At 42.1% G+C, this 24,982-nt stretch overlaps 1 protein-coding gene and 1 long non-coding RNA gene across 8 annotated transcripts in view; one reads left to right on the forward strand and one right to left on the reverse strand.

Annotated features, from left to right (window-relative positions):
- The window catches only part of LOC147583163 (uncharacterized), a 28,861-nt gene extending 22,220 nt beyond the window's left edge, over positions 1-6,641 (forward strand). Inside the window, exons 5-6 of one of the 2 annotated variants that reach the window (XR_015245976.1) lie at positions 1,266-2,320; positions 6,527-6,641. This is a non-coding gene — a long non-coding RNA (uncharacterized LOC147583163). The remainder of the gene's footprint in view (positions 1-1,265; positions 2,321-6,526) is intronic. The other variant, XR_015245975.1, reaches the window with a different exon arrangement.
- Positions 768-24,982, reverse strand: part of CREB5 (cAMP responsive element binding protein 5) — a 404,427-nt gene continuing 380,212 nt past the window's right edge. For 5 of the 6 annotated variants that reach the window (XM_086693658.1, XM_086693664.1, XM_086693650.1 and 2 more), the window contains 4 exons: positions 21,386-21,703; positions 17,109-17,336; positions 8,357-8,465; positions 768-7,432 (listed from right to left, as the gene is read on the reverse strand). In XM_086693658.1, the coding sequence (XP_086549784.1) occupies positions 7,269-7,432; positions 8,357-8,465; positions 17,109-17,336; positions 21,386-21,703 (819 nt within the window). In that variant the 3' untranslated portion in view covers positions 768-7,268. Of the gene's footprint in view, positions 7,433-7,743; positions 7,773-8,356; positions 8,466-17,108; positions 17,337-21,385; positions 21,704-24,982 lie in introns of all 6 variants that reach the window. The other variant, XM_086693668.1, reaches the window with a different exon arrangement.

The following is a 24,982-nucleotide window of genomic DNA, read 5'->3' on the forward strand; positions in this document are numbered from 1 at the left end:
TGGAGGGCCTTTACAGAACTTAGTAGTGAGGAATTTGGCTTTTGCTTTGAATGAGGGGAGAAGTCCTTAAAGAATTTTGAGCAGTGGAGGGACATGGTCTGACTTCCATTTTCAAAGTTTCACTCTGGCTGCCAGTCAGGAGAATATTGCAGGGATCCGGGTGAGAGGTGCTGGTAATTTGGACAGAGCTGTAATGGCAAATCCAACATGATGGTTGGATTCTGGCCATGCCGATGGATCAGACATTGAATATAAGAGAAAGAGGAGAGTGACTAAAAAATTAACGAAAGAAGTACAGGGAAAGAAAGTAGAAGGGAAGGAAGGGGGGCAGGGTTGATATCTGGAAGACATCGAAAGGGGCTAAGACTTTAGCCTTAGGACTTCTCTGGAAGCCAAGCAAAAAACTCCAGGAGTTGACTGCCTGAGTGGCCAGTATGTGCTTCTTGGTTCCTAGAAATCCTGAATGTGAATTTATGCTGGCCATATTTCTTGATTATTAAAATCTGTTGACCCCCATGAGAAGTTGAGTCGTGTGCCCAACCCACTGTGAGTGTGTTAGACTGGTGGCCTCAGGTGGGAAGTTGGATGGAAGAGGCAGTGAGAGGGTAGTGGTGGTCTGTGAAGGAGAAAAGCTCACCTCCTTTTGTCCCTAGATAATCACGACCCCGAAAGAGTAAGCTTTGGTTTACAAGGCATGAATGAGACCACGTGCAGAATAGATACCGTTATCCCCAAGCCCGAATTTCATCATACGAAAGTTACATGTGTTATTTGCATTTGAGTGCTTTATTATATTGGAATTGCAGTGATATTATTAACATTTGTACAAATGCACAAAATCTTGTCTCTTCTTGCTCCAAAGAGATGTAAAAATCTGACCTAGTTGAACAGTCTTAATGAACTCATTGTCCATTGATAACAATAAATGTGTTCACAATGCAACAAAAAGCTTAACATAAAATTGAACATATTAAATGCTGCAGCAAGTATTTACACGTATGTACCCCCATTTTTTTTTCTCCTTCCAGTAAGGAAGGTGGTTGCTTTACAAATAGACAGACAAACATAAATGCTTTGCTGTTTACAATTACAAACAACCCCCCCAGTCCAGAACTTAAAGTGACAGCACCTTTTTTTTTTTTTGGGACTTCCTTAATTAGCACTTTGCATAATGCTAGACTTTTTTTTAAGTTCCATATTTTGGACAATATTTATGTTCCAATTATCCTAGAACATGGTGTTTGAACTGAGCCATTTTTTTCCAGGCCTTTTCAGAAGATCCCAAACCTTATGTCCTCTCCAGGGAGAACATTTCAAGCTTATCATTTCTCCAAGACAAACCTCAAAGGCAGAACTCCTCTCTCCATGAGGCAGGTGTGATTTAGCAGAACGTAGAAGAAAAGAGGGTGAGTAGGTCTTCTCTTCTACTGGCTGGCTGGTTAGGAGGGGTTCCTTCTCTGAAATGCCCTCCCCTACAGCACTGCTGATACCTTCCATGATCTCCTGTCCGTGACATTGGTATTCTAAGGAGACAACTAGAATCTAATGAGCTTATTGTGCATAAGATTTTAATGATATACTTAAAGCTAATTTATTCAGGTTCCACATTCTCAGTCCTGAGGCTAAAATGATTCTGTTTTTTTAAAAAAAATCCTAGAAAGTTCTATAGCATGAAACTCAATGTAAGAAATCCTAAATGCCCTAAGAAGAGCTTTCTACATCCTGGCTTCTAATGAGCTAGATATTGTAAGTTGGCTGAAATGTAATAGCTGATCATTACTGATTCCCCTCTGATGATAAGCTTGGAAAGGTATCAGAGTGTGCCACGTAAGAATATTAATCTTTTAACAAATGCTGGCAATTTGGCCTTACCCCCCCCCCCTTCAACTTGTGGTAAATAGTTTCTTTTTTTTAAAAAATAGACAATTTATAAGGAAAAAAATATATAAACACTCTTTAAGCAATTTGGCTATAAGCATTACATCACTGAAAAACTCCACAAGAAATAGTAAAATATTTTGAGTTGGACATACACTTTTTTGTTTTCACGACATGATGAGCCTAGGGTTTTCTGTTCTGTTTTTTTTTTTTTTTCTTTGTTTTGGTATTGAATTTTACTTGGACGTTTATTGCTTCAGTGTCTTCTTGTCCTTTCTTAGATTATCATTGTAAAACAGAGGTGCTGTCCCTAATGACGTCACAAGGCAACATTGTATTTTTGAGACCTAGGAATGACACAGACAGGGCCACTGTTATTTCAGCAGCCTCAGAGAGACAATGGCTGGGACAACAGTCCACGTGCACCACGATGCACAAAAGAGTAAGTCTCCTGGCTCATTCAGGACACTTTGGTTTGGAGAATGAGATAGAAAATTCTTAAGTGTAGCTTAGCTGCTGCCTCACATCTGTTGCATAAGATAACATTAAAAAAAAAAAAACAACATGCTATGAATAAAGGGGTAAAGAATATAAACTGGCTCTTCTTGGTATTTCCGTAGCAGGATTCATCTAGGCTGATGTGAGGAACCCGACTTTACGCAAATGTACCTGGTACAAATATTCTGTAAAGTATTTTAAACGGTGCAGCTCAGAGCCTTAGGGGGAGGGGGTGGGGGAGTTGGAAAGTGGGGAGCAGAGGCAGGTTTAAGGGCTCCGAGGGGGTCTGAGGGAGAACAAGAAAAACAGAAAGGGATCGAGAAAGCTAAAGTGCAATTTTAAAATATAAATTATCTTAAAAGCAGAAGAGAGACTCTAAATTGCTACTGCTCGCAGAGGCACAGTTTTATTCAAATTTAAATGGGTTGTTTCCTTTTCCTTCTCAGATATACTGCATAATGGAACTTGAATGGCTTAAAGCTAGGGCCCATTGTTTGGCAAAAGGGCAAAAAGAGCACGAAGGAAGCTGAATAGCGCAAGGCATTCTAGGAAATTGGGGTGGGGTGGAGAGAAGCAGAGATGAAGTTGTTTTTACACTTTTACAAGAAAGTTGTTCCAGTCGTGGTTACTGATTCCCTTTAGCTGAACTCCGCTTCCTAAAGGAAAGAGCTTACTTTAAACATTAAGAAAAAAATAAAAAAAGAGAGAGAGAAAGAAATGTGAAAAACAACACTGTTCAGAACATAGATTAAAAAAATAACTCACAGAGCAATAACAAAATCCTTGAAATTTCTATGCACAGAGCTAAGCGAAACATTTCCACCAAATGATGGAGAAGAGCCATTTGAAACCCTGAAAAATGAAGATATACACAAGTAGAGAAGTTTATTATGAACTAACACTTTAAAAACAAGTAGATCCTACGGAAGAATACTGTTCAAATGGAATGTTTTAAAATAACATTTATTAATAAATATCTTATAAAATTCTAAATTAATAGATTCCTGTTCAAATTTTGCTTTGGTCCTTGAATTCCACTGTATACACGCATACATACATATATATTTTCTTAGATGGTTTTTATTAACCAGAAAGAAGCACATTCTATCCTAACTGGATGGCTAGTTTGAGAGCAGTTACCGATGCTTAAAACTCCCCAGCCAAAGGCTGGTCTTTCACCGCAGCTGGTTTCAGATTTTAACGGCAAACTCAACTAAGACGCTAAAGTTTACTTAACGGGCAACAAAAACCGCCTGCACATTCACCGTTGACGCCCCTCTGTTCAGAACATGTGCTGCATTTGGTTCCTTTGACGGGATAGGCTCCAAAGAGCATTTGCTCCAAGTCAGTCACCCTGATTGTAACAGTTCGTGCGGTGATACCACGCAAACTGCTGTCTCTCACAGGCCGCGTTAACCGCTGGGACTCGCACACGCTGACACGGAGGGAGGAGAGAGATGGGTGGGGGTATCGAAGGGAAAACATCAGCTCCACACAGGCTTTCAAATGAGTATGTTCGCCCATGGCCAGGGTTTCCCTGTACCCGCCCTGGCATCGTGTTCTGGGAAATGTCTTCAGAAGGAACCCTTAAGATGTGGATGCCTCAATTTAGGGTCACCTGGTAGAAATGCCACCGGGTGCCCCTATCTAAGCTGCCACGTCCCATCACGTAAGGCAGGGGAAGCGTCGCAGAAATGTCCAGGTAGGCTGGCAGTGACTTCAAAGGCAGACGCTGCCAATATAAAAAAAAACAACCAAAAACCAAAAACCAAAAAACGCAGGTGAATGAGGAGAGGCAGTGTTGCAGGACCCTTCCCTCCTCTGCATGGGTGCTCTGAAGGTCACTACAACGGATTTTTGAAGATATGGGTGCATGACCCATATCTAGATCGAGTGGGAGAGGAGAATGGGGCAGCAAAAAGATGTTTTCCCACATTGGCAAAAAATGTAGGGCAAGGAGGGATTTTCAGGCAGACTGATTATTCTACGGTCTGGTGAAGGCTGGACCTTCTGGTGAAGTACTTCTCCTGATAAGCCGAGTGTTGGATTTGACCAAGGAGCCTTTCTGTTCAGGGTTTCAAGAAGCCTTGACAACTAGCTGGCATCTTCCATTTACTGTATTTCCACACTGCTAATGAACATACCTAAAGGCCTCGAGCATAACAAGAAGACGGTTTATTCTAATTATACGTTGAGGCCCGTTTGCTAACGCGTGTGTGTGGTTGGTTTGCCTACTTAGCATAAAAAACAGACATAATTGAGCTCTATATAATGCACATCAGTCAAACTGTCAAGTTGCTGAATTAAGAAAACTCAGGCAAGTTCTTCACTACAGAGGCTTTCAGTTTAACAACTAAATATTCAATCAAGAGGCGGAGCAGAAGTAAAGTAAACCATAATTTTAGTGACAGCCCACTTTCTGGACATTCTGATATTACCAGTGGATTTTTAAAAAATCCATTTTGTTAAGTGCTATGCATGCAGTAAAGAAAAAAAAAGTTATCGTTCACTTAAAGCAAGAAATAAAATAAAACTAAAAAAATTTTTTTTAATCCAAGCAAACATTTCAATGAGCTCTTTTTTTTTTCTTTTTCTTTTCTTTTTTTTAGAGAGACACATAGACGGTCCTAGAAAGGAGTTTTGAAAAAATTAAATTTAATTTCAGAATAGAGATATATCTTAAATATTTCTTAGGAAGCCAGTTAGGTTCAACCATTCAGCGGTTAAGGCTGGGATTCAAAACAAAACAACTATGAATTCAGTATTTAAAATACTTAAAAAAAAGATATGTTTGTCTAAAATATAATAGAAAATCCTTTTAATTTGCATTTCTTTTTTCTCTTTCTTTTTAACATTTTTAAAAATTTTTTTTTGGTTTTTTTTTTTTTTTTTGGTGTGTGTGTGTGTGTTTATTTTTTGTTTTGCTTTTGCTTCTGTTTTGATTTTTAGACCATATATCTAGTCATGAGTTTCCCTGGACACTCAAAACTTTCTTTTGAAAGCACTGCATACATGAAAAAAAAAAGGTTGATAAATACTGATTTAAAAAGTAAGTTATTAGATAAAACTGAAACTAGTTATAAAAATCATGCTTCAAGACTCTCATATTTTCTTTTTTCTCCAAAATAGATTCTTATGCTACAGGGAGAGATAAACACATATACACACACCCACATCCACACATGTATCTTTCCCTTTTTTGAACTCTTATAAAAGCGACACCTTTTGTAAAATACTATTATTTAAATCCCATGAACACACACACACACACACACACACACACACACACACTCATGTTAGGACGTCAAGCATTCAAATGGAGATGAAACACCAGCACCTGTCTACACTGCTAGAGAGAAACATTAGCCCGTTACTTGTGAGATGTGATATTAGCACACATTAGCACAGTAGAATGGCTTGTTTCAAGGAGGCACAACCGTGGTTCGGGACTATCTGGTTTTTATAATGGGCAAGCTGATGAAAGTTGTTGAAAATATAAATCAGAATTATTCAGAAGAGTAGAGTAGCCATATCCACGGGATTCTTGAAGCAGCCAAAAAAGGCTTTGGCTGTTCTGGGGGCGGCAGGGGGAGGGGGGGGAGCTGAAAGCACCCCTACGGGAACATCAGGTTTTCTTTCTCTCTTTGTTCCTCCAGTAGAGCGTGTACTTTCACCCACCAGAATAGCAAAGCCAGTTCCATAGGCTTAAGAGAAAAAAATAATTAATAAATCTTAGTCTATTAGCAGCTGATGATTGACCATTGTAATCTGTGTAGTGAACAGAGCCCTTCTGAATTATTATATAGTCTATGGATTTTTAGCCTTATAGACAGGCCATATAAAGCCGGTTGTAATTCGAGGGTGTGATGTTACAGCCCACATCATAATTTGGACCTTCACAATCAAAGCTTATAGGCTCCCTTCCCTGGTGTCTCCACAGCTGGCATTCAACAGTGTTTCACCTATGGCTAAGCCACCTTTTATTTGTTCTGATTATTAAAAACATTAAATCAGGCACATTAAACCTCTCTTGCTTACCATTTTATAAAAAGCAAGAGATGAATGAACTCCAGCTGTGGGTCACAGGCAAGGGAAGCAATGGCTAGATTCGTATTTTTTTAGATTTACTTGTGTTTTTTTTTCCCTTTAGGCATTGTTTTCTTCTTTACCTGCAATGCTAAAGGTGGAAAAATAAAACAGAAGAAAGTAAAAATGAAGAGTACACAGGCGGCCCAGGAAAAGGTGGAAAAGGAGAGGGAGAGTGGAGAAAATTGGAGGGCAATTCAAGGAGGTGGACCAAGAGGAGGAGGAGAGGTGGGGAGATGCTTGGTGGTTTTATTTGGACATCAGTGGATCTCATCCTTTTTTTTTATAATAAGAGGAAGACAAATATGGAAAAGGCTCTGTGTTCATCTGGAATTCTGGCGACATCACAGCGCAAACTCAACATGTGTTACGACATCATCAGACTCACCACCCAGTTACCTTGCATCCGTTTTACGTGACATGTGGGCATGCCTCATTTTGGCTAAAAGCTGCGGTTTAACAAGATGCAATGTTTCAGGCAAAGGGTTGGACCGATAAGAATGAAACCATGTCTATATACAGAAGGAGTTCAGTTTATAAACAAGTTCACTGGTACCAGAAAATTGGAGAAAAGCACCAAAGCATTTCCCAAGCTGATAGATTAATTAATTGCATAACTCCCTTTTTTCTTATAGGACTAAGTATAAAAGACGACATTTCCATAATAACTATAAAAATGAAAGCCAGTCTCTGAAGGGCTGAGGAGTCTTCCAGGTCTGAGTTAATTCTAAAAATGCCCTTAAAGGAAAGGACGCATGATATGCGACAGCTCTTCTTGGAGGCAAGGTCTGACCCAGTGGTGGATTTTAAAGGATGGGATTCAGGTCTGTTCTGTGAGTGGTGAGCTGACTGAGGGTGGAGCTTCCCACCACCTCGCTCACTGCAGAGGAAGTGGTGACGGTATTATGTTGGATGACCTGGTGCTGAGAGCAAGCTGGGATGGGGCTGGCGGGAGGACTGCTCTCCGGACCTAGGAAAAAGCACACACACGCACACACCAATATAGCTCCTCTTGGGCGGACCTGTGGCCTACTCGGGAAAACATTACTAGATGTTTACCAGAAATGGAAGAGTTTCACACGTGTTCTCCTGGACGTTAATTTCAAAACTTTATTTTAAATTGTTGTCACCAGCTATGCCTTCCCACTTTATAGCTACAAGCAAAGCCATGCTTTCTACACCAGCAGAATGATTTCACGTGTTGGAGTCTTGGTGTGTGAACGTCCCCATTTTTGTATTTTCAAGTAGCCATCCGCATATCAAATGTGGAAACATACTCACATGTGGTGGGAGAATCTGTGTTGCTCAATCTAAAAAATTATTTGAAAATGAATTGACCTTCAGCCATGAATCCTTGCTCCTCCCACCATCCCCCGCTCAACTAGCATTTAACTTCTTGACATTCCAGATGCAGAAACTGGGGTCTAGAGAAAGGGGTCCACTTTACTTATTGGAACACCGAGATAAGGTCACTCACTTTTCAGCCCAGCAGCTTATATACCTTACGGCACTGGATGCGATTCACCCAATGCCTGTACCCCAGCCCCTGGATTTCTCTGGAAGGCGGCTAGCCCACTGGTAGGTGGGCTCCAGCAAGTGATTTTTCTACTGGCTGCAGAATTGGAATTCGGTACAATTTTACAATGTGAAATGGCAGGGAAAGTCTAGCCAGAAATTATCAGGAGGGGCATGGTGATGGGCAGGGGTCAGAAAAGGGGGATGTCCCTGGTGCAACAGTCTGGCAGCCACTGAAGAATTCTAGTATGATTTCTGCCGGGGTGTGCAATCTACACTTTACTTTTGCTCTTTCAATAAAATCCAATGCAAAATTAGTGGCGAAAAAAAAAAAAACAACTGGACACTGAGAAAAGAAAAAAAAAAGTCAATGACTTACTTAGATATCCTTGTGATTCTTTCTGCATGGCTGTTATTGGACAGTCTTTATGTGTTAACAACAACTGTTTCAGCTGGGCCACCTCATTTTTCAACATGGACACTTCATTCTGGAAAGAGACATATCAAAGCCATGTTGGAAAGACCAGAGAATACAAGTCTCCATGCATTCTTTTTTTAAAAAAAAATTTTTTTTTCAACGTTTATTTATTTTTGGGACAGAGAGAGACAGAGCATGAACGGGGAAGGGGCAGAGAGAGAGGGAGACACAGAATCGGAAACAGGCTCCAGGCTCCGAGCCATCAGCCCAGAGCCTGACGCGGGGCTCGAACTCACGGACCGCGAGATCGTGACCTGGCTGAAGTCGGATGCTTAACCGACTGCGCCACCCAGGCGCCCCATGTCTCCATGCATTCTTAACAGTGATATTGGCAAATTTTCCTGTTGTGTCCAAAAGACACTGAGGATGATATTCAATGAGATTCGCCTGAAAACGTGTACCTTGCCTTTAACTTGGCCATCACATTTACCAGGGACTTTCTGAAAAGACCAGACTTGTAACTCAAGAGCTGAATCCTATTAAAAGTCCAGAGCACCCCCTTTAGGTGGCCAACTCTGGAGCCAGGTTACATGGGTGAGAATCTCCATTCCACACTTACTGGGGGACCCTAGGCAGGAAACATAAGCCAGCTGAGATTCAGCAATCTTGTATATAACTGGGGGGGGGGGGGGGGGTAAAAAACCAATATAAAGTTTTTTGAGTTGTGAGGATTGAATGAGGTAATATATGTAAAACGCTCTGAATATTACCTAGCACAACACTAAGCAATCATTGAATTTAGCGAATCTAGCTGTTCATAATAATCATCTTCACACTGTCTGGTAAGCTCGGGCCAATATTCAGTATGAGAAGAGTGAATGTGACACATGCATTGGGAAGAACTGAGTGGCAGAATTAGTGGCTTCATATTGAAATGTCCTCAGAATAAGCCAACTCATCTACCATCAGATTTCCCAAAAGAATTTCCAAACAGGCTGTAGTTCAACAGAGCACATCCCTGCCGGATACCTGCTTAGTGGAAGGCATGGAAGCACATAGAACAAATTGTTGATCCTCTACTGGTGGGGTGAGGTCAGCCCAGGAAGGGAGGGGCAATGAAGTCTTGGCCATGATTAAATGAATGTGATTGGTTCATTAACTATTTTGGCTAATTTCAGCCTATGAACTCTGCCATCAATATCGGGGTGTTACGGATTGCGTGTGTGTACGTGAGCGTGTTTCTTCTTTACTTAGATCAGTGCCTCAAATCTCTGCTTTATGGAGTAGTTCACAAAGACAGATTCATGGCTTTGGAGAATAATGTGCTTGGCACCACTGTCTACAAATGTAGATGCAGAATAGATGGTTGATTCTAAGGTGCTTCCACTTGATAAAAGTAAATTGTAAACGTAGCACTATCTCAAATAAGCCATTTTACAGTTGTGATAAATAATACCCTCTCTCTGGCTAATGTTCGTTTGTGGCTTCCAGGCATTGTACTCCACATGTGGAGACTAAAACAAAACAAAACAAAACAAAACAAAAAAACCATGCACACAGAAAAGGGTGTTCTAACATTGCTGTCATTACGTTGCATCTACACTTTCAATATGAACTTGGCTTTCCGCGCATGTATTTATCACCTAAAAAAGTAAGTTTGGGATTCTAGAAGTTAATGTAAAGAAATTTTTTTTGAAACATGTTTTAAAGAATACCTCCCATTTCCAAATTCATTTGCAAAATACATTATAAGTAACCAAATGTTGAGTAACATAAGGAACAAAATAGTAAGAATCTCATCTACAAAAGCTTTTCTCTTTCTTCTCCAAATTTTACAAAATAAAAATGCCTGAGAAATTAGCATTAATGATGAATAAATCACTTAAATGTGAAAATTGCATCTTCCACCTCTGAAGAAGTGTGGTTGGTAAAGGGGCCCGATCAAAGCCAAAAGTGACCCTTGTCAGTGGGATGGATAACTTTATTTAGAGGACAATTTATTTTAGCCTTAAGTACTAATTCTTTCCTCTCTTATTTTATGCCCATTTAAATTCAGACAGCCTTCCTTGCTTTTCCCAGATTCCCTTTGCTTAAAATAGCCTGTGTAAGAGAAAGTTACTTTTAGACCATTAAATAGAAGGCAACCCCTGGTTAAAAACCAACCAAACAAACAAAACAAAACGAAAAAAGGAGAAAAAGAAAACTAAGATGTGTGTGTGTGTGTGTGTGTGTGTGTGTGTGTGTGTGTGTGTGTATGTGTGTGTGTGTGTATTTGGTCTCAAAATGAAATGTCAGCTTATTCACATTTGGATTACAGACATAGCACTTTTCTAGAATCACAACTGCTAAGACACTTGTGTACCCTAAGGAGAAACTCTCAGCTGCAGTTAATGCAGACAATTGCTCGTAGAAAATGGAGTCAAGCTCCAATTGGTAGTAAATCCTGCCACACTTTTCTCCTGTGATCTAGGAAACAACAAATAAGGAAAGTATTTAAAACAAAACAACGGGCGCCTGGGTGGCTCAGCTGCTTAAGCGTCTGACTTCGGCTCAGGTCATGATCTCGCGGTTTGTGAGTTCAAGCGCCGCTTCGGGTTCTGTGCTGGCCGCTCAGAGCCTGGAGCCTGCTTCGGATTCTGTGTCCCTCTCTCGCTCTGTGCCTACCCTGCTCGTGCTCTGTCCCTCAAAAATAAATAAATGTTAAAAAAAATATATATAAAAAAAATAAAACAAGATTCTCTTGCTTTCTTACACTTCTAGAAGAAAAAAAAAAAATCCCACCTGGTGGCCATCTTGGAGAGGTTGACCTTAGCCTCTGCTTCTTCCCCAGCTATGTCCTTCTCAGTCCCACCTTTTCTAGGCAGTGTTCGATCTCCCAGGCACAAAGTGTTCATTGCCCCTTCCTTAAAAAAGCACTTTGAATTCCGTTCTTTGGGTTTCTACAATCACAAGGAGCTAACTGGCTACAATACTTGGCACACCCCAAATCATTCCACAATAAACCTTTTGCTTCCACGAGAGGCCACAATAAAACAGCACAGTGTATGTGGTGTCTTAGCCTCTAACCAAAGCCCCATACAAAATAGATAACTTAAGTGGCCCTCTTTGTCTATGAATAGCAAAGCACTTCATTAGTAAACGAATACGTCGTAAGTATAGAAACTGAGACCCTGGGAGGTTGAGGGTCGGTAAAAATGTAGGAACCTGAAGACTGCCATGATAACTGATCATCCTTTAAAGATAATAGGTGAATCATGACGTATTTCTTCAAGTGATGTGTTGGCAATTATGTTATTTAGAGAGGTTATGGTTGGAAAAGGAATGCCAATTAATATTCTCCATAAAGAAGAAAAACCAGCCTCTTGTTTAGATCAGAAACACGTAATTACGGGGCTTATAAGGGCAAATTCAAAGTCTAATGGCCACAGAGGCACTAGAAATTCATGGGACAGCTTTCCAGCAGGAAAAAGAGTTCTCAACAGGGATTTCAGAATAATAGGGTTTGGCCTCCCAAACCGCTACACCAACCTACTGTAAAACAAGACGGTTGAATTAGTTCTCTAGTTCCCTCCAGCAAAACAGTTGGTTAGCCTTTGAATGTTTCTGCTTTGCCTTCTGTTGAGAAAGCTAATTACCTAATAGTCTAATGAAGGACTTGATCTTGATTTTTTTATTCATTAATTACTTTGGTATTCGCATCAGTATTAGTATTTGGTATGCTCAAATACGCTTATATTTCAGGTCTCATATTCCCTGAGGGAGACAGTTCTTGAACCTCCTGGGCTTCCAAGTCTTAGGGCAGATTCCAAAGCGATATCTACAGTTGCATTTTAGTGCAAAACTTCGTGTCCGTGGATGTGTCCATACTGTTGAGAGAGTCTGCAGCGCCTTCATCAGATCCCAGAGGAAGCCTCTGGATTAAGAAAGGTTGACAATCACTGCCCTAGAGAAAGCAGCGTGAACCGTGTGCTGTCCACATGCATAATCATCGTAGAGTCTCCATACAGACTGATAGAGGAAATGCTAGACTATATTTTTAAACAAAAATCTTTTTCAATGGAACATTAAGTAGAATCACCTTGAATTCATTTTGGAAGAGAACCACCAGATAGCAAATGTTCCAGAACGCACGAAAGAAATAAAATATTGCCTGCAGCTCTAGTAGGGAAATAAAAACCAGGCCTTCCGGAGGCAGTTTCTTACTCTGAATTACCTTGCTTTATGAATTGGGGCAAGTCACCAATTTTTTTTTTTTTTCTCCCCTGTGCGGGTGATAAAAATCGTTCTAGGTCTTCACATAAAAGTACTCTGCTAAAGCAAAGTATGAATAATCAGTATCAACTCTCCTGCTGAAATCATCCCTTCATTTTTTCGAAGCGAGTTTGGGTTCGCTACGACTCTAAAGCAGTTGGCCGTTTAGAGAGGGAATGCAAGAGGCTAGGGGCAGCTGGATTATCTGTTCTTTAACCCATAAGGTTGTCTGGGGATGAAAGACAACCCCTATAGAGACATTCAATACCATAATAGCCTTTAAACAGGTACCCCAAGAAGTCCCTAATAGCTACATTTGCATTTTGGGGCTTTGAGGATACCACTTTGTTAATATGATAAACCCAGAATGCTTTTTGGTGCAAGCCGAAGTCAGTGCCAAGAAAATAATTATCAAAATGGGCCCTACAGTAGAGCCCCTCCCCACTTTTTTTTTTTTTTTGGTAGATTAAGGCTGAGGCCAGGTTTGTTTCACTCTAAAACAAAGGACTTTCAATTTGTAAGGCAACAGTTCCCATCTGGCCTATTCTCTTGCCAAATCCCAAACCTGGGCTCATGTGTCTAAAATTTCAGCAGCGACTTAGACCACGTGTCTTTGCACTAAAAAAGAAAAGCAATTATTTCCGTGGGTGACCAGATGATTTCCATATCATCTACTGCACACAAACAATCCACTGAGCACCACGGCAGTAGTTGATGAATTAATTCAGAGCTGATCTAAGCCATGCTGTCGGAGAAAAGAACGTGGGTTCCTTTCGCTTCAGAATTTTCTACAGTGAAAGACCCCAGAGCAGTGGGTTAAGTCAAGGGAAGACTTGCTTGGGTCATCATCCTACCACTTGCTGATTCTGACTTTTGGGAAGACGCCTCCTGTTTCTCCCCACATAACATGTCAGATAGGGCAGTTTCGAATATTTCCCTCAAATCTTATACCTGTGTTGACCTCTTGGGTACAAATTTGTTGTGAGACAAGGAAATTGAAGTCTGGGAGTTTGATTATGTTTTCTTAGGTCTGATTTTTCCAATCTGAAACTCTGCAGCCCAACCAGAAGGTTCTATGCTGGAAAACAACTCAAAAGTGGCAGCGGGCCATCCGAGACCTTGGATATTCCGTTTGGCTGGAGTTTGTTTGCTTAGCACCTTCCATTTCTGTTTACTTAAAATTTGGCTCACTGGACCAGCCTCAAGAGAGACACCTTTTTCTTTTGACAAAGGTCCAGCAAGACAAGACGGAAAGGGTCATTCAAAGGTAGCAGAATCTGCATATCCTCTCCAGCATCACAAGGCAAGATGTGGAGTGCTCTGCGTCACAGAAAACACAGCATGGCTGTGGTTTCTGTCCTTCGGAAGCTAAGCAGTGGTTGGAAAACACCGATAATTTAGTTTTTTCAGAGACTGTCCCTTCCTTGGGTGCTGCGTTAACAACCAGAAATATTGGTGCCTGTTGATTGGCCCAAACAGAACTTTTTTTTCCTGGTTTTCAGGGGCTAGAATTCTAGTATCTTTTTTTACTTTTGCCAGTATGGTTGTACATGGTGCAGATTCATGGAGTAGGGTCTCGTAAAGGGGAAATTTACCTTATGTCTTTTGTAAAAGCAGTAATATACAGGCGTATACCAAGTCATGAACATATCTGACCGCAAAGGAAAACCAGCATCTTCACTTTTCCAGGATCTCTGCTAGTCTCTCCCCCCTTCTCTCTCTCTCTCTCTCTCTCTCTCTCTCTCTCTCTCTGTTTTCAAGCTCCAGGACCACAGTCAGTATGCCCAAGTAATTCTGCAAGGGCTCATTTTTGTTAAAACTGATTTAAACATTTGTTGGCAGTGTTATGTGCCAGCTGGCTGTTCATGGCTCCTTCATCTAAGGCAGTGGTTCTCAATCCCTGGGTGATTTTGCCCCCACAGGGGATATCTGACAACGTATGGAGACTTTTTGGTTGTCACAACTTGGGGGTGAGGTAGAGGATGCTACTCATATTGAATGGGTAGAGGTCAAGGGTACTGCTAAATACCTGCGAGGAACAGAATACAACAAAGAACTATCAAGTCGCAAATCGAATAGTGCCAAGACTGAGGAATCATGCCCGTTTTCATGGTCCTCTTGCAAACCTCAGAACTGGTAGCAAATTCCAGGGATTCCCACACCTCCGTCATTGCAGAACCACTGGCTGGAACATTTGCCAGGCCCGCATGCACCAGAATTTTTATTTACTCAACATGTTTGTACAAATTAACTCCTTATTTAATAATTTAGCCTCGTCCTTACTAAGAGTATCTGTGAAATTGAAGGTTTGATGTCCTAATTACATTTTTTCAATACACCTAAAAACAAACCCATGATTACTATGAATGTTAAAAGTGCTTGTCCATCTTCTACCTAGAAGCTTCTCACATACGACTGTGGCTGTTGGATTCTAGAACTACAGACTTTCAAGCTGGTGTAACTTGTGAGGTGTTGAGTCCAGCCATCCCACTGTGGCTTGACTCCCTTCAATCACATCCTTGCCAAGTGGTCAGGCTGCCAGTTCTTGGACACTCCAGAGGTGGGAAACTCGCTCATTGATTCAACAAGCAGATATTGAGAGCAGACACTCAGGAGCTCACCATGTTAGCTTGCCACTATACTAGAAATAGGGGGTAGAGAGCAGGGGGAGAGGGCAATAAGGTAAGACACAAGCCCCCCACCTCATGCACATGCAGCTCTAAGCCACTGGGAAGAATTATTACTTTATTTCCCCCGCATCTGATGTGTATGTTTCCTATTTTCTTTCTCATGTCTATCACAAAAAAAGGATGAGAAATTTAGGGGAAAAGGTGAACATACGTATGCAGTCCACATATAACCCAAACTTTCTTTATACATTTCCAATGTATACATTGGATGCTCCGAGGTCACTTCCGTTTAATGGCTTGAACACGCAAAAGCTTTGGGGATTTGGCAGCCTTATTGTTGGTTTCTAAGGATGCACAGAGAACCAGGTGGGGGAAGGTGAAAGTTACCTATGAACTATTAAGATACAGAGTCTCCCCATCTGAGGCAATCTTTTCCCCCTTCCCTCCACTCTTCCGCCATTTTTTATGCTCCTAGAAGCACTGGGCTATAATCCACAACTCTCACTGCTACCCCGGCACTGCTTGTCACATAATCTAGTAGGCCGCTCTCTTTCTGCTGGTGGAGAGGGCATTCCTTTTTGTGCGGAAACAGATACCCTGAACGCATCATCTGTACAGCATGAAGTCTGCTGGAGAAGCCCTGGGCACTAGAGTTCCCTCCCCTTCTCTCCCAGAAATGGCCTTGTTAGAAACCGTGCCCAGTTGAGCCACTGATGAAAAGCAAAACTCCTGTAAGATTCAAAACATGTCAAGTTTGAAAATGAGATGGGAACATGGCTTTTCCCATAGAGCAAAATAATAACTATAAATATCCCTTTCCTCCATTAAACAAAAAAACATAGATAATCTAGTGTAAGTCAAAGCAACCCCCTCACTGGTGAATATAGAGAACTGCCTTATAGTTGAAGATTTATTATGTGCTAGGCACTGGGAAAACTGCTTGGTAGACATTAGTTCACTTATTACTCCCAATGACTCCATGAGGTTATTCTTCCCATTTTATGGAGGAGGACACTGAGGGCCAGAGAGGTTAAGCACAGCTACTTGCTGAACAAGAGTGCGAACCTCCGTCTGACCAAAGCCTGTGCTCTTAGCTCTGTAACTCAGTTGGGCAGCTTCTCTCTCCTCAGAGCTTGATTTAAAACCGAATGGTTATTGGGGCGCCCGCGTGGCTCAGTCGGTTAAATGTCTGACTCTTGATTTTAGCTCAGGTCATGATCTCATGGTTTGTGAGTTCAAGCCCTGCATCAGGTTCTGCACTGACAGTGCAGAGCCTGCTTAGGATTTTCTCTCTCTCTCTCTCTCTCTCTCTCTCTCTCCCCCCCCCCGCCCCTCCCCTGCTTGTGCTCTATGTCTCTAAAAAAGAAATAAATAAACTTTTTTAAAAAAATTTTAGGGGCGCCTGGGTGGCTCAGTCGGTTAAGCGTCCGACTTCAGCTCAGGTCACGATTTCCCGGTTCGTGAGTTCGAGCCCCGCGTCGGGCTCTGGGCTGATGGCTCGGAGCTTGGAGCCTGCTTCAGATTCTGTGTCTCCCTCTCTCTCTGCCCCTCCCCCATTCATGCTCTGTCTCTCTCTGTCCCAAAAATAAATAAATGTTAAAAAAAAATTAAAAAAAAATTTTTAAAAACCATCATTCAAGAAAACCCAACTAAACGGTTACTTTGTTTTGTCCAGTGTCCCAGAATTAATAAAGCTTGAGGAGGAAGGCTGCAGTCGCTCTGTGAGCTAATGTGCGGTATTACTGCTTAGGTCAACAAGCGCCTGCTGGGGCAGGAAATGCCAACTGTACACAGGGCCTTTGAGTCCTGAGGAAAGAGACAGTGGCCTGCACCTGAAGCTGCATGTTTGTCTGGGTGAGTTCTTCTGCTTTCTTTTCCAGTGACATCACCCAGACCTTCCTCTTCTGTCTGCAGCGGGTGGCAGCGGCCCGGTTCCGTTCCAGAAATTTCCTCCGCCTCTCGTCGGGATCCTCATCCACCACCCTTCGCCGGCGCCCCCCTGTGGGCTGGGGCGGCTGTATTGTCTGGGTCGGCTGCATCTGTTGTGTCGCTGGTGAAACCTGTTGGGCATGAGAGGGAGGGGCGATGGGGAAAGAGAAGGAACACACTGGGTGAGAGAAGAAACCCAAGCTGGTGTTGAAATGCAAAGCACAGAGTCGACTGCTTTAGCGAGCATATTGAACTTGTTTTCTAAGAACGAAGTAAACAGTGAAATCACGCTCGTGAAAAGAAAAAGCACCGCGGAACTATCTGCTGTGATATTTTGGCAAGACGTAGAAACGACTTGGGAGAGAGAGTTAAATAGATTTTTCCCTGACAGGCATTTGGCTGAATCATGTCAGGGGAAACACTTTTTTTTCCCTCTCCTTCAGATGTTAAACATGTCTTATTTAAGGTGTGTTTTAAAAGAGTAAAATGCCAACGCAGGGCTACAGGTGACAACAGGGAGGTCATGGTTATTGTCACCATATTGATGAGTCTTCTATCATCTGCAGAAAACTCCTTCCGGGCAAGTTGTGAGCTCCCTTCTTTCTCCTGGTGTTAAAACCGTGTTCCTAGAACTCACTGCTGGGACGTCACCACCGCTGCGACTCCCTATCAAAAGAACCCTGTGAGTCCCAGAAAGCAGATGAAATCCTATTTTCACTATTTCAGAGCTCTCAATGCCAAGGCCTCGCTGGACTGGCAAACTCCAGATGGGTCCACCTGTTCCTTGGAGCTCTGCCTCAGACAGGCTTTTCCAGGTGACTGGAAGCAGGGCTTATGCAGTGGATGCCCAGAGCAGTGCTGAGCCCCAGCCGTCTGTGCAAGAGGGACAGAAGGCTAAGAGTCACCATAGATTCACATTGTAAGAAAACCCCGGAAGTAGCAAAGCACTTCATTAAAAACTTTGACTATACTTATAGATTCCTCCTAAGATCTGCATGGGGCTCAGCAGTATCTAAAGTTTTGGAGACCTACTGCCCATACAGCTTCATTTTCCTTCATGAGGTAGACACACAGCACTGAGTGAAATTTCCACCACGGAGTCTTTATGTGTCTGGACACCTAATGCTTTTCCCTAATGCAATCCACTCCTTCCCCCCTTTCTTCGTTCTCCATAAAGGGTGTTCCTCCCCCCGCCGCTCCCCACCGCCCTTCTCATTCTCAGTCACTCAGGCTCACGGCTGTAATATCTATAAAGTTGTTTTACAAGAGACATTTAACCTACGGAAACAACATGCAAAAAAAGTTCTCAAAAGGAAGCGCAGCAATGTTTTCTACCACATTCCAATTCTGCGATTGGAACCAATCTGAATGACTGTAATTGCGCTAATAATGGCTACCGGTTGACATCAGCTGACTGAAAGTGATATATTTTCGCCTTAAACCTCTATCAAATCTTATATGACGCACTGTAAAAGAATCGGGCTCACGGCTGAAGTTGGACTGCATCTCAGTAATTTTATCTAACCCATAGACATTTTCTAAAAGTGCTTATCGGCGATCCCTTTCCTCCCAATCACAGAGAAATAACAACAAAAATTAACTGTCTAGGGTCTTACTCACCAGAGTGGTCGGTGAAGATGTAATCCTCGTTATTGGCAAAGGTTTAGCCTTGTCATTTCAGATGCTGACTGCTAAGCTAAGCTAACTACCTCAAAGCAAAGCATTAGGAAGGAACTCACTAAACTTGGCTATTTTGACCTGCACCATTTCTTTTTTTTAATGAATTCCCGATGTCTAATTGTCAGCCCTGGACAAGATTCTCAAGTAGGCCAAACTGGGTTTGAATCTCCACTGTCGAGACCTCTCATCTGGTCTTGTATTCTCCTACCCCAACTTCAACCAACCTTTATCTCTGACACTCTTCCTGTGCCTTTACCCAAAAGGGTGAGCCATGTGGTGGTTTTAGGCTCAGTCCAAGTTCAAGGTTTAAAGTGTAGTTTGGACAAGAGAAATTCCTGGTGACTGAGGCGTGACACCAGGACTCTGAAATCACATCTTTATATGCAAGAGAATCCTAAGGAGCCAAGAGAAATTGCAAATGCAACCCTGAGCCCAGAATTTACGTCCCATCTAATTATTGTTGCTTATTTTTCTTTTTAAATAGAATTCTGTTGGCGTAGATGCTCTGAAACTTTTGATAAAAAATGATGTATTGTTATTTCATAAAGACAAATTTATCCCAAGTCATATTAGAATCTCAGAGTCAGAAGGACCTTACTATACTTCTGTTCCTAATGCTCTAATAATCATACAATTGAGCTATATGACAAGATCTCAGTAAATCAGCCAAGTTAACACAATTTAAGAGTGGCATTTTGAGTAATGTCTAAATGATCTTGTTCAAATTTTAACACCACCAACCTGTACCCTTTCTCTTTAGTATGGGATTAAAAAGCAACTGTTTGTGCAGCTAATTATAATAGCAATTAACTAATTGCATATACAATTGGCCACTTACTGACTTGAAAGGGAGGGCAATTGGCTAATTGGTAATTAGCTAATGAATGGCTTTTATATTCAACTTGTTAAATATTGTCTGTTAAATATTAACTGTTAAACTTGTCTGTGAAGTAACTCGCCGACAAAGGCAACCAAAATTTAATGCTATAAAATATAAGTACACATTTATGTGAATTTATTTGCCTATCTTTGAACCTGTAGTTTTCCTTCTCCCTTCCAATGTCTCCATGGCGTACTATTGCATTTGACTAAAAAGGTGGTTTGGACAGCATTTTATTGCTAAACCACTTGTAAACGTCTATCATATTACTTCCGTTTGGAGTTAATCATGGCTAGTATGTATTGAAAACTGTGCCGAGGGCTTTACAGACATTCTCTTAATACTCCTAGGGGTCTACGAGTTTCGTCTATTATTACCCCATTTTGCAGATGGGACAACGGAGGCTTAGGGAGTTTGGCTGACTGACCAGAGTCGCCCAGCATATAAGATGGGGAATGAATGACAGATTTCTCACTCCAAAGCCAGCACTCTTACTTGCTATATAGAATTCCTCTAACTACGTTTGCAAATGTAAGCTTACCTAATGAATAAGCTCATCTATTGAATAGATCAGAGAGTTGCTTGTGAATGACCCATTTTGCAGATGGCTGTCCAAGTTTAGTGTGTGTAAGAGGAGGGGGTTCAAGAGCTCAAAAACTGCCTAGTGTGAGGTCCAGAGGCAGACGATGGAAGAGACGGTGAATAAGTGTTATATTTGGCGAACCCAAGTTCCCAACACCACTCTGACCCAGCTGGTTAGAACCCGGCAGTGTGGAATGGGTGGAGGGGACTGACAAAGGTCATCCTGCTTGAAGATCCAAAGTGTCTAAGGCTAGCCATTCTCCTAGACATGCCCTTTGTCCACTTACCAAAACTTACCCGGGTACACGGACCCGCCTCTCTTCTTGGGCTGGGTGACATAATGTCTGCCTGGTCCCCCAACCCTCTTTCAGTTGAGTCTAAAAGCTGGCTTTCTTTCGAGCCACTTCTGGTGACTCTCCACCCCTGGGATTTGGCCTTTCTCTAGAACCAATCATCTACTGAGCTTGGCTCTCTGACTACTCCCTCCAACGCATTTCACATTAGGTGGGATGAGTCACCTCTCTTCATCATTTACACAGCACCTTATGCCCTAACATCCATTACCGAGCTTCTTTGTCTGGAATTGTTACTCTTTAGATTTTTAACACTTGGTGCTATTCGGAAGACTGTCCGTGGTATTTAACTTCCATTTGACACGTGACAAAATTGAGTGCCTATGTTCTAAAGCACTGCAGCCAAAACCATGGCCGGAATTAACTTATTTTTCTCATTCTCTATTCAAATCTTTCTTTACATGCTGAAATTCTTCCTAATCGTCCCATTTTTTAGAGTTAACTTCGTGACATGAGGTTCACATTTGCCCCCGGGGACCAGGCCTGATATTTACCATATTATTTCTAGAAACTATGGTCTGGGAAGGTCTTGCAGGTTATCATTACCTCCCAGGAAACGAACAGAGCTCCCCAGAGTGTCACAAAGAGCACCCAACCTCGTCACACAAGGTTGCTGCCAATGGGCCCCCGCGTTAGAGTTGCACTGATAACAACAAGGGGGAAAGAGATCATGAAAAGGGTCTACCTGTGCTTGGTTGCCGGAGTGCAGGGGTGGGTGTGGCGAGGTCTGGTGATGTGCAGGGTGTGCGTGAAGGTGGGAGTGATGATGTGGGTGGTTCTGCTGGTGATGGGGTTGAGGGTGAGGATGGTGGGCTGGGTGCTGGTGCTGGTGCGGGTAGGGGTGATGGGCTGGCAGCGTCTGGTGCTGATGTGGGTGCGAGTGCATGTGATGGTGTGGCGTCTGGTCCTGCCGGGAGCCCATCATTTCCATCATGTGTCCCATGGTGTTCATATTCCCATTTGACATGGCAGCGGGGTGGTGAGTCAACGCGGCCTTCAACCTCTGAAACAGAACAAAACAAGAGGGGACAACTGAGGTCAGTCATGGACAGAATAGGAATTTTGAAACGATGACTCATATTTTCAATTCTATGATGCATCATGGTACTACTGTTAACAATTTTTTATTGGTTGGCAGTATGGCTTATGGGAATTTCAAATTTTCATGTATATTGTATATGTCAGCTGTACACGTTAATTCAACTGTCACAGCAAATGAGGAGGACACCCTGTCAAGAGTTAGACAGTCTACCCAGAGGCATTTCCTACTGATTTCCCGCTATCGATTATTCATCGTATCCTATCGGCAGCTGAATGGAAGAGTAAACCAAATAAAACCAATCAATACAACAATGCCACCGAACCAAGGGCTCATCTGACAGGGCGCTGTGTTTTGTAAGGGTCACAAGAATAAGAGATTTCTTCCTCTCAAAATATTTCTCAAATACAAAGAGGAAACGATTTCAAATTTCAGAATATGGGAATGGTATGGAGCCCTTTTAGGGCTCCAAATGAAATTCATGATCTATAACTTTTGAAGGCAGTATGCAGGTTTTCTCCATTTGTTACCATGATATTTCTCATAGTCCCTCCCGATCACCTAATTTTTCTCACACAATAACTTTCTTCCGGTCTTTGGGAAAGACGGGAGGAAAGTGGAAACATTTGGAGTATTGCATTCTATAGCTTCTTTTGGTGGCCACATCAACAGTCGTATTTCTAACCCCAAAGCATTGTCCATTCACAAGCAAACAGTCATGTACACAAATATCGTCTACCTGAATCTAAAAGCAGGGATCAGCAAAATGCTTCTATAAAGAATCGGACAGTAAATATTTTCACCACCACATGCCTTACAGTCTCGGTTGCAGCTACTCAATTTTGCCCCCAAAGCAGCAACAGATGGTGTATAGAGGAGTGAGCATGCTGTGTTCTAATACAACTTATTTAGGGCGAGGAAGTTGAATTCCGTGTAATTTTCACATGCTCTTCAACTTTTGACTTTTCATCATTTCAAAATGTAAAAACCATTTTTTAGCTCATGTGCTGTGCAAAATGAGGCACTGGGCCAGATTTGGCCCACGGGCCATGGTTTGCTGGCCCTGATTTAAAGAATCGGTTAGTTGGTAATCAGCTTAGTCACAGTTTCTTCAAAATTGCCTTTTCTTGTACACAGGCAATTATCATCATATCCTGAGGGGCACAATGTGCTAAGCACTGTATAATATAGTTATTCCTTGTAAATGTATCTTCTGCAGGGATGATAGTCTGGTTGACAAGCTCACACTGGCTTCACGAAGTATTTGCTACAGGACTCAAGTTCTCCCCTGATTTGTGATTTTATCTGATTAATGATGGTGGTGCGCAGTCACTGTGAAAAGGAAGAGTTAGATTTGAATGAGGGTCAAAGCAACCATGTTCCAGCCCTGTTTAATATTAGCATTTCTCAACTGGTTAGAGTCCGTTGTTGATAAATGCCAACTGAATTCATCAAAATCTTTAGGTAAACAAACGCAAAGAGCCCCCCACTTGTAAAAGAAAAATAAAAGGGAGGGGAGTATGTGACGGACTAGATCTTATTATCAGATAATCACTGAAAACATTTCCTGCATCCAGTCTCAGTAACCACTAAGCCTACCTGCTTCCTCTTTCCTGAGTACCAGCTACTGACCTCCATCATATTAATCCCGCAGAAGTTAAACTTCCTGGATCCCTGGGAAAGATTAGACGCAGGGTATTGTGTTTATTATTACTAAACGGAAAAGCGAACTAATACTCCTCATCTCTAATTTTTAGAAATGATTTCATTATTTTTATAACAATGCTCATTATAAAACATTTAAGCAATGCCTGCAAGTACAATGAAGTCCGCAACCGATGACCCAAATGCGTTCTTTGCATTTGGTGGGTGAATGGCATTCCAGACAACTCTCGATATGCATATGGGGAGACAGAGGAATAAGTAGAATAATGTCATCACAGTGTAACATTAGCATACGAAGTAAAAACTAAAATGAATTCCTGGACTTCAGATACATGTTTCTTTATCCCAAGAAATGTTTCTAAATGACATCTCCGAACTTAAGGGTGAAGAAGATTATGAAGAAGATTATAGTGAAATCACAGTGTTTTGTTTTCTTTTGTACGTTTAGAAACTGACATGTTGGGCAGTCTTGATAGACCTTCTCAACTATTCTTTGCAGTTTCATTATTACAACAACATACAGCTATGTAGTAAAAAAAAAAAAATCAACTACTATAAGAATATGAGGTGAAAAACTAAAAGACGCCTGCCTACCCTTTCTCCTCTAAGCTCCAGTCCCAAGTAACTTGCCTTTGTTCTCTTTAACAGTGTATCTTCGACACCTTTCTCTATCATGACAAATGGCTGATAACAATGGCAGGCATTAATTGAGCACTCATTTCATGGCACTCCCCATTCTATGTTTCACAAGCATTAACTCACCTCATCCTCAGAACAGTCCTGCAAGGCTAAAAGAGAGGCCAAGCCACCTGCCCAAGCTCAAGCCACCGCCGCAGAGGTGTAGAGGTGCGCTTACCCCAGAGCCTGTTTTCTAAACCGAGAAAGAAGGTGCCGGAAGGCATACCATGCACACTTGCCAAAGACCTCGTTATAAACTGTGTTATGCCACCTCCTTATCAACAAAAGAAAGGCAGAAAGAGGAGACAGGCCAACAATCAAACGACAAGGCAAGGTGCCATTGCTGCATGGTCTCAGCACACAACTGCAGATCTGGGATATACTCTTCCTGAAGCTTGGCAGATGGAAGGGCGAATGGTAAGAATTTCTAGGAAGCTCCAGTGCAGCAGAGGATCATGGAATTAGCACGATCATCTCCCTTGCTACCTTTGTGAAAAAGGGATACTTGTCTCCTCCCTGCCCTGTGCCCCAGACACACAGATCTGAAAAAGTACATGTGTCCTTCTTTTCTGCCCCACTTCCTAGCGCTAAAGGTTATGACCCTTTTGTCTTTCTAATGTTCAGAGGATGATACGGGGTATGCACAGACACCGAGGAGTGTGGCCATGCCTTCCCGTCAGCCCTTGCGCTTCCGACACAGGCCACAAAGGCCTTTGCATTTGATAGTCTTTTTGCCTGAAATGCTCTTTCCCGTTCTCAGCTCCTGGCTTCTCCTCGCAAAATTTTCACAAAAGGAGGGTGCATTAACCCTCTCTGGATACATTTTCCTTGAAAAAGTAGGATGGAAAACTGAACAGCTGTTCAGCAGTGGTTCACTATGTTATCCCTTCAGTGCTACAC

The sequence above is a fragment of the Puma concolor genome, chromosome A2, assembly GCF_028749965.1.
Source record: "Puma concolor isolate L17-30 chromosome A2, mPumCon1.1.hap2, whole genome shotgun sequence".
In the NCBI taxonomy this organism is placed as follows: domain Eukaryota; kingdom Metazoa; phylum Chordata; class Mammalia; order Carnivora; family Felidae; genus Puma; species Puma concolor.